The sequence below is a fragment of the Haplochromis burtoni genome, unplaced genomic scaffold (assembly GCF_018398535.1).
Source record: "Haplochromis burtoni strain Fernald_Lab_line unplaced genomic scaffold, NCSU_Asbu1 Contig_25, whole genome shotgun sequence".
In the NCBI taxonomy this organism is placed as follows: Eukaryota; Metazoa; Chordata; class Actinopteri; order Cichliformes; family Cichlidae; genus Haplochromis; species Haplochromis burtoni.
In genome coordinates, this window is record NW_024582386.1 from 1829246 (window position 1) to 1842253 (window position 13008).

Below are 13008 nucleotides of genomic sequence, written 5' to 3' on the forward strand. Positions count from 1 at the left end.
CTAATTACCATTTTTCATGCCAACCTATTAAGCTCTGAAAGATGTTTTAATTTAATTGAATATTTAGAATATATTCCAATATTTGATTGAATGAACATGTTTTAACCCCCGTTGTATAAAATAGTACTTTTATGAAGGGGACTTCAAAGGAGTTGATTCATTAAAAGAGTACGAATGTAAGCCTTTCGTGCCAGCCAAGACATTGTGAGGCAGTGATTCACCCCAGGCCTATAGACTTAGAGGCTCTCCAGCACCAACATATAAAGCGTTGCCAGCAGTGCGATGGCCTTACTCATCGCGGCGGTCTTTGTTAACTTTATGAGCGCAAAGATACATCTGATGACTGTATCTCCGCAGTCAGGTGCTGACCTGCCTTGCGTGTGTGAGCAAACCCCAACAGCCCGGTTGTTTATGCAGTAATGAGAAAGTGTGTGTGTGTGTGTGTGTGTGTGTGTGTTCATTCAGCCCAGAGCACTTTTATAAATCTCAGTTAAATCATATGTTTGAAAACCTGCTTTTTTTTTAACCTGCTCTACAATCACTCAACTTCATTCTGTCTCCTCCGTTATCATTTGATCTCGCCACCCCGCTTCCCGTCCGATCGTTCTCAGATGACACGACGCCCGGGCTTGTTCGGCAGCAGTTGTCTTTGCTAGCAGGATATCATTCAAGTTGCCACTTATTCTAACCCGTGCTCCTCTGCGCTAATCGTAATAATTTGTTTTCCTTTTTGACACCCACTATTAGGAGTTTGTGAAGCAGGGTTTTCAGAAGCATCAGTCAAAAAGGAATTTGGCCGGGTGTCACGAGAAAACTACGAGTTACTCAGCGAAAGAGAGAGAGGGTGATAGACCAGTGGGGAGGTGTTCTTTCAGTGAATAAAAGAGTTTATGATGGCTTGTGAAGTTTCTTGTTAAACAAACCCCTGTGAGATGTGAGTGTTTAGTGAGTCACTGTTGCTCTTTTCAAAATGAATGTGAATAATTCAGCAGCCTGCCATACCAAAAGTCCAGCCAGGCAGAAATGCTTGTCAAAACAGGTCAAAAGAGGTAAAAAATCGGATGAATTATCCCCTGTGTCAAATGTTTGCAGTGTTGTTTTACTCACTGATATAAATCTTCAACTTTCCGCTCAGCAAAGTGACACTTGAGTTGGCAAGGGAAGTACATTTTTATACGTGTTACTGCCCCTCTGTCTCCAGTCGATTGGTCTCCTTGGCAGCGCTGTCCTGTTTTGTAATGACCCCAAAAAGCTTTAAACTTGTCCAATTGCCTCCCTGATAAGCAAGCCCACTCACGCTCTGTTGTTAAATCGGGCAAGCCCCTGCGAACACCTTCCAACAACTACAAGAGCCGCGTACGCTGAAACCAAATCTTGTTGATATCTTTTTTTTATTTGGTTGTCTGCCTCAATTACCGTTGACTTCGACTCCTACATTTGACCTAATTAGAATTCTCGGTGCCTGTTGTTGCTTTTGATTTAAGAATCTGTCTGGGGGGCTTATTTTGTTTTGTGCGAGTTGCTTGCTAAATATTTAATTAGGGCTCTGTCAATTGGGCTCAGGGAGAACGTCAAGCCCAGCAGTAGCCATTTCTGCGAATGGCTTTAGGTTGTTCATAAAAATTCTTTGTCAGAGGGCAAGCGTCACATATTGTAAGTCAAAGACAACAACAGCTGCTTGTAGGGAAATGTCAGTATGAAGGAGATTCAGTACCTTTTTATCCTAAGCTGGCCAGGGGGCAGATACTGGTGGCTCTATAGCAGTTCAGAGATTTCTATTTTTTTCTTTTTTGTTTTTTTATGGTTTTATGATCTGTTCTTTATTAATCATGTTATATTTCGCATAGGATTTTTCTTTTTCCTGTATCATCTAAAAGTTTTCTTTCAGTTCAGATCTTTTGAATTTGGGGCAAAACTCAAACACCACCACGCAGTTGTACTTTCTCCAGCTTATAGCTATATAAGGTACCACCCCAAATTTCCCACAGGTTTCTCCTTATTGCCAGGGGCAACGGTTGACTCCAAACCACATGATCAGCCCAACCCAGTTGCTGCCTCAGTGGCAGATGTGTATGTGGATATGTGTGACACATTCCTTGTCTGTAATATGTTGCGTGATGACCCTGATGAAGGACCATCACGCAACATACAAGTCGGGCAAGCAGTAAAGTTGTTCTTTATACTACAAGTGTCATAGGGTTTAACTTCTTCGGATCCTCTTCAAAACTACCCCATGATGCTGCAAAAAGCTGTGGCATTATGAGGTGTGAAGGCCCGTATGTAAGTATATGCAAAAAAAATAAAATAAAATAAAATGTTGCAACAACCTCTACAGGTGAATACAGGTATGTCTGGCTCAGGTGTACTTGTGCATTTGAGATGTTTAACTAATTTGTGCTCTCTTTGTGTTCCTCACTCTTTCGCCATTTCTTTTTCTGTGCCCTACACTCTCAGATGAAGCAGAACTACCGTAATTAATGATGACATCAAAAAAGGCTGTTTTAACACTGTCATATATAAACTTTTGTTTATTCCCCAGAGGCTCGAGATGTATCTAGATATTCAGCATTGATTCTCTGGTCTAATGTTTTATTGACAAAGAAGCGTTTTGTATGAATGTCGGCAGAAAGCTGGAAACGTATGCTGGCCAGGCTGTAACCATTTTCCTTTTTTTCCAGGTTCCCTCGCCAATGGGCAGCTCAACGGCTCGGGGTCAAAGGGCAGCCACAAAGAAGACGGGTCGTTGCGCCGTCAGGGCCTGAAAGGAAGCAGCGAGTACTGCGAGGACAGTCCTGCAAAAAAGAGGTGTGTGTGTGTGTGTGTGAGATGTTCCTGTGTCGCTGAGTTATAAAGAAGTTTGCAGAATGTTTGGGTGTTAAATGCATGCAGAAAGAATACTGTGAGAAGTTGAGAGCATGCTGTGCACACTTGGTATAAATTGTAAGTGCAGCAGAACTGCGCTGACTTTTCTGAGCTCGGAGGTTTCATAGGTTGCCACATGACACCAGCTGCTTTTGGGTTCTCTTCATTGTTTTTGAGACACATGCTTCGTCTTCCCCTTTCTCTCATCTGCTCTTTCTTTCCATAATTTATTCAATCTGTCTCCCCATGCCACCCCACCCCCACCCCCCTCGTTACACCCCCGTTACAACATCCCCGGTAAAAATCAGTTCCAAAATGTTTCACTGCAACATTGCACTGATTTATGAACTTGCTGCACATACACACTTTGTCATGTTTTTTTTTTTCTCCCCTCTGACTTGACTTCTCCCCTCTTCTCTCCCAAATGTTTGTGGTGAAATGTGGAGCAAGTTGCCTCTGAGTTCTGCGACAGTTGCGTAGATAGTATGAGCCTTTAAATAGCGCTTAGGTCTCTTAATGAGCCCCCTCCCCCCCCTTTAAATCTCCTAATGCAAACACAGTTTCAGTCACTTATAATTAGCCACTTGTAACAATGTTCCCATGCATTTCCGAATGAATCTGTTAAAAATTGGAATTGAGCACAAAAAAGCTGTTAATTTCCATCCAGCATTATTTTTTTATGAAGGCGTTTATGTAATGCGTGAATTATTGAAAATGATTAAGTCTGTGAAACAACAGTCATTTTCAGAGAGATGTTCTTGAGCGGGGATTGTGGGGGGGGGGGTGATATAATGATGTTTAAATGCGATGCTTTTAATGCGTTCAGCATGAAAAGGAAAAAAGCTTGAAATCTTCAGCTGAAATAAGATTACAATGAAGTAAACGATACAGAGTTTTAAGCAGATTTCACATTATCTGTTACGTGTGTACCTCAGCAACGCATCCACACAGAGATAACATCATGCATTCCTCCTTACATTTCTGTGTCCAAAAGCAGCAGCCATAAACCTTTTTTTTTTTTTTTTTTTTTTTTAAATTTATACTTTCATTCTCAAGCTGACAGCCACTGTCGGTAGCAGGTGTGAATGTGAGTAAGAGCACATGCCTCCTCCTGTTGTGCAAGCGTGTGTGTGTGTGTGTGTGGTTTTGTTCTGCCTCTGGTCTCTCACACGCATTGACACGACATCCAAGCGTCAGTGTAAAGCTGGAGGCGGAGTCTGGGGGCCGGACAGCAGCAGATGTCCTTCTGTAATGAGCAGCCCATACAGGCTCCATTCACCGCGCATCAAGCACCTGCCCAAGTCCTCCTAGCTGTCATTCGATACTGTAACCTCAAAATCTCACTTTGGTTATTACGAGCTTTCATCTACCTTGATTTGAAGCAGGTGGCCCCTGGGCCAACTTATACAAGATAAAAGTATAAAAGAAAGAAGGGAATGTTCCCCCCCTTTTCTTTCTCACTTCATCAGTTCAGTGATTCTTTTTGTTTGGACATTTTACCAGAAATGAGGCTTGGCTGGGAACTGAGTAGCGTTTGGAGACGATCCAGATCTATTATTGGGTATATGTTTTTGGAAGGTTTTGCAAGATAGGGAAAATGTTTCTTTTGGAAATATGAAAAAATTGAGACTCGATTTTGATATCCTCAAGAAAAGATCATCCTAATGTGGATCCATATATCCTTCTGGATCTAAGGACTGCATACACGTTCACAGGCTCTGAAGGGAGTTTTCAGCCTCGGTGAAGTTCTGCGGTTTCTGACTGCTTGTACAGTCGATCTTAAAGTCAGACACAGCAACTTTGTTTATTTGTACAGTCACAATTGCAATGTGGGCTGCCTGACCAGGCAATAACCAAAGGATCATGTGGCTTAAATAGACGGTAAAGCATAAATGCTCATCTCTGTAAGGAAGAAAAGCGCTGAAGGAGTAAATTATAATAAAGATGAGCTCACATTTTCATTTTCTCTTGCTCTGGTGGCCTCTAGTGCTCTGTGTTGAGTGGAGTTCAGTTAGAGGCCAGCCTGCTCTGTGGTTTTCATTAGTTCACCACACACATATACTCACAGTGGGGCTGAATGAAGAAAGACTCTCTATCTGATGCTAATGAAACACAAGCCTAGCCAGTACTTGGCAATGCCTAATGCCCTCTTAAAAAGCTTATTTTGTGTGTGCGCTTTATGCTTGAAGGATGACTCCGGTGCCCTGGCAGTGGGCGCCCCTGCACTGTTCCTAAGCAGGCCTAACTGTGACGATGCCAGGAGCTTTTTACACCTGGCACTGGCCAAAACAGAAGGGAGGAGCGATGGCGTAGCGCCTTCCAATTCTGCATGAAGGAAAAGTTTGTGGATCGAGGATGAAGGGATCGAGTGTAGACGAAGAGAGGCTGGGTGGAGCCGCGAAGAGAGAGCGATAGGAAGAGGGGCAGAGACAGAAGGACAGGTGCGAGTAATTTTTGGCAGGAAGCGGCGCTCTTTAGAAGTCTTTGAGATCAGCTCTGTGTTTGCCTTCCCATGCTCCTGAGATTGGTGGGTAGACTGGCAGGACATCCCGTCAAACATGCCAGCTTATTGTAGCCCTGTCTTACAAGCTTGACCATATTCTCCAAATGGGGCTCCCTTGCCAAGTTTGAGTCGAGGCGCGCACACACTCTCTTAGATTCACGACCCTATGCAGTCTCTTTAATGCCACGGTTTACTGACCTAGTTGTTTTCCTGCTCTTCTGTTCCTCTCCCATATTTGACTTAGGTTGATTAAAACGGCCTGACGTGTGTTTACCTGTCAATAACAAAGAGGTTGTAGTTTCATATTAAGATTGTGTGTGTGTGTTTGTTTTACAGGAGCGTCCCCTCAAATAATTACCACAGTTAGTCATCATCCGATGAATCTGGTTCAGTCCTAAGTGAAATGAGTAAATCATTCACAAGTCTTCTGTTTGAATTTTGTGCTGCCGCTCTCATGGTTCAGTCAAAACCGGATTCCAGTGTGGTTTACTTTTAAATGACGTGAAGATTTTTGGTTTTGTATACAGTGGCGTGTGTGGGTAGGAAATCCATTGCTGAATTTTGATAAACATTAACCTGGTTTTATTTGGGCAAGCTGTAAATGTTTAAAACTTTCCAGCATATTTGATCACATCATTCAAGATTTATTGAAGCCGGTTTACTTTGTTTAATCTGACTTTTAGCAAGTAGTTCAGCTGTGTGTGAAAGCAAATGCAAACTTTTGAGGCAAAAGTTCGGGCGCCGTGTGTTTGCGGGCAGAAGTATCTATGTTAGACCAACATCTAAGCTTAATTTTAGTGTTCTCTCACTCTTTTTTTTTTTTCTTTTTTTCTTTTTCTCCTCCTTCCTTTTTCTTTTTTCACCCTTCTTTTTTTTACTGAACCCCACTTTTGGCTCTCTTTGAATCTGTTCTCTCTGTTGTCTCAGCCAAGACACACACTCAGCTGCTGCTGCTTGTTTTGTTTCGACTTAATGAATGCCAAGTGTGTACACACAGAGAGACACACACACACTTGTCTTGTCGAGCATAACCAATGCCTCTTGTCAGTAACGCATAATCACCGTTTCCATTTATGAGGGATTACATGCATGTGCGCACAGGCCTGCACACACGTGCACACTAATACGCACGCACACAGTGAGTGCGTTTTAATAGAGGGCCATAATGTGCTTATTAATTTGCTTTAGATGGTATCGTGTAGCGACCTATATGCACCGCAGCACCTAGCTGTTCCACCAGCGCCTAATGGATGAATAACAATGTTCACGCTGTATTTTGCAATTCTGCTGCTTTTACCTGCTGCTGCAAAAATACAGCAGATTCAGATATAGTTACAGCACGTGAGGCCACGCTGGACAGTCGTTCCGTTGCAGTTTAAATGATCTCTTCTGGTTTTTCTGTCAGTGACTCACCAAAATCTCCTCTAAACTCTCCTCTCGTTGTCGCTGCTTTGCCGCGGCTTTATGAAAGCCTTCCTTGCCACTGAAATAAATGGCAGGGTGAAGGAGTATTAACCATCCGCCACAGTGCATAATGTCACTCAGTACACAAACTGGCTCCCGTAATCACTGTCAAATGCTAGTGTAATTGTAGCACAGATTGAGCATGTGAAAACTGGTTTGCGTGGCGCTCCTTATGGCATCATACAACAAAGTCTAAACGCTTCTTGGGATTTACTGTTACGCAGTCGTAAAGTACTAATTTGATCTTTTGTAAGCCAAAATGTTGAGATGTGTCAGACTGTTGTAGTGAGCATAAGTAGCTTTTTTCTGTCATTATATTCAAATCAATGTATGATTTGATAAGAATATCTAAATTTAGATGACACTTTCAGGAGGGGAAAAAAGCATGACCTCGTATGCAAGCTATCCCTTTTGTTGTAATATTAATACCAGAGCTCAGTTGAAAGGTGTGCATGAAAAGGCGAGGAGGGGAAAAGTTTCAGTGTGTTGACAGAGATGATCTGCAGCAGAGAGCGGTGAACCATTGACTGGGTCGGTTTTTCATCTCAACCTGGGAATCTTCTGCAAATTGGAAACACAAGTGGGAGATGGATCATTTAGGAGCAATCAATGTGTGTGCGTGTACTGTAAGGTTATTTGTTTTTGTTCTGGTAGTTACATGACAGAACACAGTACTTCATGTAGCAGAACATGCATGCACTCAAATGTTTGTTTTATGGTTGATCTCCCTAGTCTTTATTTTATTACTCTATCGATGTTCCTACCTACTTATCAATCATTGGCAGTAACTTAAGGTCACTGAAGGTCTACATATTGCATGCCATATTGAATTTGGGTAACTGGACTAACGTCGTGCCTGCGCACCACTCCCATGAGAAATTTAAGGTGGACTAGGTCAGAAGTCAAATGGTTTGAATTGAGCAGTGTGTCTTGTTAAGGGTTAAAAAGGCCTAGAGACTGGTTAGCACCAAGTTGCAAGGATGAAATATATATTCCTACAATATGTCACGGAGGTTGTAACCAAATTCACCTAGCAACTACCGTACTAGCAAAGATGCATACAGCACTGTCCCTAAAACCACTCGAGGTTTGAGGCGCTTTCCAAATCATTGCGCCCAATGGACTGTGCCTGCCAGCAAAGGTAACATTTAAGTACGAGGTTTCGTGTTTATCTCGTAGTGCCACGAGGATAAAAAAGGAATCAAAGCGGGAAATACGTTTTTATTTAATCTTCTCTGCTATATGATCACTCTCAACAACCTTTGAACCCACTGGTGTTTTGTCAACGTGGTTATTTCAGTGGCGTTTAGCCCAAGTGTAACACAACTCATTCATTTGTGACAAAGGGGACAAAAGGTGACTTCCATCTGACCTAATATAGCATTTATATATTCACAGAGATGGCTTGGCTTTCTCTTCACATTTGCCTGTCACACCATCTTCCCTCTCGTCACCCCCGCTCCAAAAAAAAAGAGGGTGGGGGCAAGGTTATATTTAAATGTGCACACAGGCTCTGCTATATATTTAATCTCAAATGAAAATCAGTCTTACTGTGACTGTTTGAAGCATGAAACCACCAAACTCGCACACAGTCACGCACACTCACATCTTGGTAACACTCATCTTTATTTATCCTGATGTTGTCACAGAGCGGTTAAGCATTGCAAACTGTATGCTGGTGTAAGCATCACTACTGCGGTTAGTAACAGCCTGTTTTAGTGAACTACTCTTTGTTCAAGAGCGAGACAATAGGAGGTAGACTTTCCGTGTGCATATTTGTCTTCATGACAGTTAATGATTGTGTTTATTTTTGTTTGTTGTGCACATGCTCCTTGTATATGTGACTGGGAGTCTATGGGTGGGCTGTTTGTTTACACAAAGGTCACAGGGTTGACCGGGTCAGATCACTGCAGTGCCATCCCTCCTCTAAATGGATGGAGACAGAAAAGCAATAAACACAGGAAGTTAAATGAGCGTTCGCTTAAAACTGCTCATAATGAGCGCTCGTCATCAACTTTAGGGTTTGTGAATCTTGGCACTTATACACAATTTGGTTATTCCGCTTTGAGGCTAAAACGGCATCGCTAAAGGCAAACTTATTTCTGCATTTTAAAAAAGCAAAACTGTACTTTTTAAAGTGTGAACGATAACACAAGGTAAAGTTGAAATCGAGGCGCTCATCACTACGATTTTACTGTAGAAGCATGAACATGCAGAAATGAAGGTGACAGTGCTGCAAGCCTGAATGCTTGTCACTGAGCGCTGCTGGGCAGAGCTGCTTGTCTAGCTTTGTGTTAGCATGCTGTTCACATCCTTGCAAAGATCCGATGTCGTCAGCAGTGTTTTTACTCTCCCGGACGCAGGCATGTTTGATGTACCCACAGTTATAAAAGTGCAAAAATACCTTACATCGCAGAGACAAACATCAGAGACCTTTTTTCCAGGGTGCAGAAGTGGTTCGGTGAACTCGCCACACGCTAGGACGGCTGTCTGTGAGGATCAATATCCTTAATGGATTTCCAATTGTTTTGCAATTTTTCAAGTAGGGTCATGCTTAAAAAAACAAGCTGCACGAGCACGATCTGCTCAGTCATGCAGAGGCATTAAACTACTGTGTACTGAATAACCAGCCAAACTGCAGTACCCTGTATGGGTGTTTACGTTTTCATTACCAAATTGTATAAGTTAGTGTAACTTTTAGTTGAAGTATATCAGTAAAATTCAGCTGGGGGAGGACACAGTGACCCCCAACACCCCTGTCTGTATCCGCAACAGAATATAACTGAGGTGTACTGTAATGTCATCACTTAATCACTGAAAAGTGTAATGTGATCGCAGTAACGTGTTATTTATAACTTTGTAGCGTGCTACATCTTGTGCTGTTTAATACAACGTTCTGGTTTGGTATCAAACATAGTAGCTTAAGGTTTTTCTGTCATACAGTCTTTCACACTGTTGTTCGCACATACAGTCTAACAGTTACAGCGTCATCACTGTTTTCGTTGCATTTTCATGAGTGAAAGTCTTATGGGCTTAAGAAATTCTTCATATAATTTCTGTGTACAACAACTGCTAAAACTGCCGTACAACACATGCTCTCACCGATAATCTAAATCAGGCAGAAGAGCAGATTAAAAACATAGAAAGGCTTTATCGCTGCATATAAACATTAACGGAGTGATTTTAAGTGGACAGAAACCACTCGGACTCAACACGCGCACACAAACGCACACTCTCACAGTCAGCTGCAGTGAGGTGGTATTTTATCAGGACCATGTGGACCATCTGGAGCCAATTAATACATCCCCTAAGGTGCAGACTCTGGATCAGTTCTCATCTCCTCAAACTATAACCTTTTATCATGGGAGTGAACGCAAAGTCTGAGTGCAGCCCAGCCACAGATGCTGCAGACAAAGTGTCTCTCCAGATGTGCTCGTATTCATGTCGAAGACGATTAAAAATTAGCACCCAGATTTTCATTGTCTAAGATGGTTTTAGTTTATTTTCTCCTTCTCTCAGATTGTGGTGGTTACGATGCAAAGTTAGTTTAGAAGTAATTGTCTATTTTATTTATTTATTTATTTATTTGTATTAAGAGTAGACCGTGCGCAAATCAACACACAGGCTGCTAGCTCGTGTTTCCCTCGCCAGCCTCATCTAAATATCTGGTTGCAGTGGTGCAACAAATATCTGAAAACAAACCAGACAGCCAGAGCTCCACTGTGGCGACTCCACACATTTGACCTCAAGTCCACAGACACAAGTTTCATTAAATGTCTTCTTACATGAAAAACATTGAAGTTGCACAGGTTTCTATTAAAATTGCAAAGGCACCCAGGATTGTTTCGAACTTCTATTTTTTATTTATGGGCGATCGTGGCTCAAGAGTTGGGAGTTCGCCTTGTAATCGGAAGGTTGCCGGTTCGAGCCCCGGCTTGGACAGTCTCGGTCGTTGTGTCCTTGGACAAGACACTTCACCCGTTGCCTACTGGTGGTGGTCAGAGGGCCCGGTGGCGCCAGTGTCCGGCAGCCTCGCCTCTGTCAGTGCGCCCCAGGGTGGCTGTGGCTACAATGTAGCTTGCCATCACCAGTGTGTGTGAATGGGTGGATGACTGGGTGTGTAAAGCGCTTTGGAGTCCTTAGGGACTAGTAAAGTGCTACACAAATACAGGCCATTTTTATTTTTCCAATGCTAAAATTAAATAATGCTTTCATGAAGTTTCATCAATAGGGAATGATGCCAAAGCTACAGCATATTCAGTCACTAAAACGTGCTAGTGTAGCAGTCCTGCTTAATCAGCGTTTAACTTATTTTCTTTTGCATCCATTCTCAGTCTTTTTATGCAACAAATGCTTTGATATGAGGTTTAATGATTCTCGTGGTTTCAGCTCCATTAAAAACAAACAGGCACATTTGCTTAGTCATCTTTTCCCCCTCCCCTCTCCCGCTGCACTCTGCACCCTGCTGATGTGCTGAAGCTGACTTAAGGAGCCAGTTCAGACCGGAGGTTTGTGTTTGCGATAACGCTCTGCTGTGCTGCGGGTTATTGAGTTATTGACCGAGTCTGCAGAAGAAACTCAGTTGTTGCTGGCCTTCCTCCAGTGGCACGGGTCAAAGATGAGGGTCAGTTACTGAAGCTTGTAGACAGCGTGTTTCTCTGTGCCATTTCAGCAGGCGGGGAAGCTTGCCAGCACCCTCGTAAGTCTGACCACACAGAGAAGCCCAGCCATCTTAGAAACTCCCACGGAAATGGCTGTCACTGGGAGGATGTTGATAAGATGGAGACGGAAGACGAGAGCTTGAAGTTGCTCCGCGTTTGACTGACAGGGTCCATGTGCTTGTGATGATCTATGTCAACTGTCCGCAGCTGTACTGCTTAAACAGAGTGGAATTCTTCTAAGTGAAGCATACTGAACTAGCTGTGTCTCATCTTTCTCTCTCTTCCCTCATCATCACCCCCACCCATCCACTTCATTATATATGTTAGTGAGATGGTGCTTTATTCTATTCTTTCTTCTTCTGCCTTTTTTCCTTCCGTTTGCCAGGATCTCTGGCTGACAGGGTCGTCAGATTTTCTCACTCTACCTCTCTCAGTGATAATCAATGCTCTCGTGCCTCTGGTGGCTTGTGTAATATTAGACATTAGAGCAGCCCTTTGAAGGGTGGGGGTGGGGGGTGCAGCAGGAAGGAATGAAGGGAGGAAAGGATGGATGATAGGTGGATTAGAAAGGGATGAATGAGGACATCCTGCTGTAATCTCTTTGCTTTTTCTGCCGCTATTGGAGCCCAGTTTCCTCTTTTTCTTTTCCCCCTACCCGCGTCTCTCCGGCTCGCCTCTCGCTCTCCGTCAGTCAGGGCAATCAGTTTAATTTTAACTTGCGTAAGCCTCACTCTCTTCCTATGGCACCATACCAGCCAGTATTCTATAGCTCAACACGCTTGGGAACGTGATGTACCCTGATTTCTGCACATATATACACACACACACACACCACTGGGCAGACGGAGGGCTAAATCAGGGGTTCATATTACCACTCGGCTCTTAGTGCAGTGGGAGCAGTCATGAAGTAAAACAGTAAAGTCACTACAAATTGTTCCTCCTCTGCTGATTTCTAAACGTTACCATCCTCCCGTCTCTTGGATGCATTGCTTCGCCCGTGTCTGCTGTGCTCATGCACGTTTGATCGTCCATGACTGCTAGAAAGACGTGATTCCAGTGGCAAAACTGGTTGGACAATTGGCTGAACTCGTTGCTGTAAATGTTTTTCATGCTCTTAAGTTCCTGGCACCTTCGTAATGATGATGACACTAATCCTGTTAGGCTGTTTTCGAGGGAGAGAGCTGCTTTTTTGTTTTGTTAAATAATAACCTGCTAGCTGAAATGTAGTCCTTGCAATATAAGTGCTGTGGTTTAATTTAATTTATCTGCTTTTATGTTCTCTTCGTAACCCTGCATTATCACATCATCGGCAAAGCAGATCTGTTTTTTATTACCTTTTTTAATTTTTTTTTATTAGCCATATCTCTGCTGTTGGAATACCAATTTTTTTTTTTTTTTTTTTTTTTTTTTTTAAAAGAAAAGAAGAAATGAGGAAATTAGAACTGGCACTGCACAATTTAGCCCAATTAGTGAACTTCTACTTGTGCATGTTTCCACTGATATTTCGGTGGTAGCACG

General features: G+C 42.8%; 1 protein-coding gene across 2 annotated transcripts in view; it reads left to right on the forward strand.

Annotated features, from left to right (window-relative positions):
- Nucleotides 1-13008, forward strand: part of jarid2b (jumonji, AT rich interactive domain 2b) — a 106277-nt gene that overhangs the window by 53795 nt on the left and 39474 nt on the right. For both annotated transcript variants that reach the window (XM_014332147.2, XM_014332146.2), the window contains exon 3: nucleotides 2679-2805. In XM_014332147.2, coding sequence (XP_014187633.1) covers nucleotides 2679-2805 — 127 coding nt within the window. The remainder of the gene's footprint in view (nucleotides 1-2678; nucleotides 2806-13008) is intronic.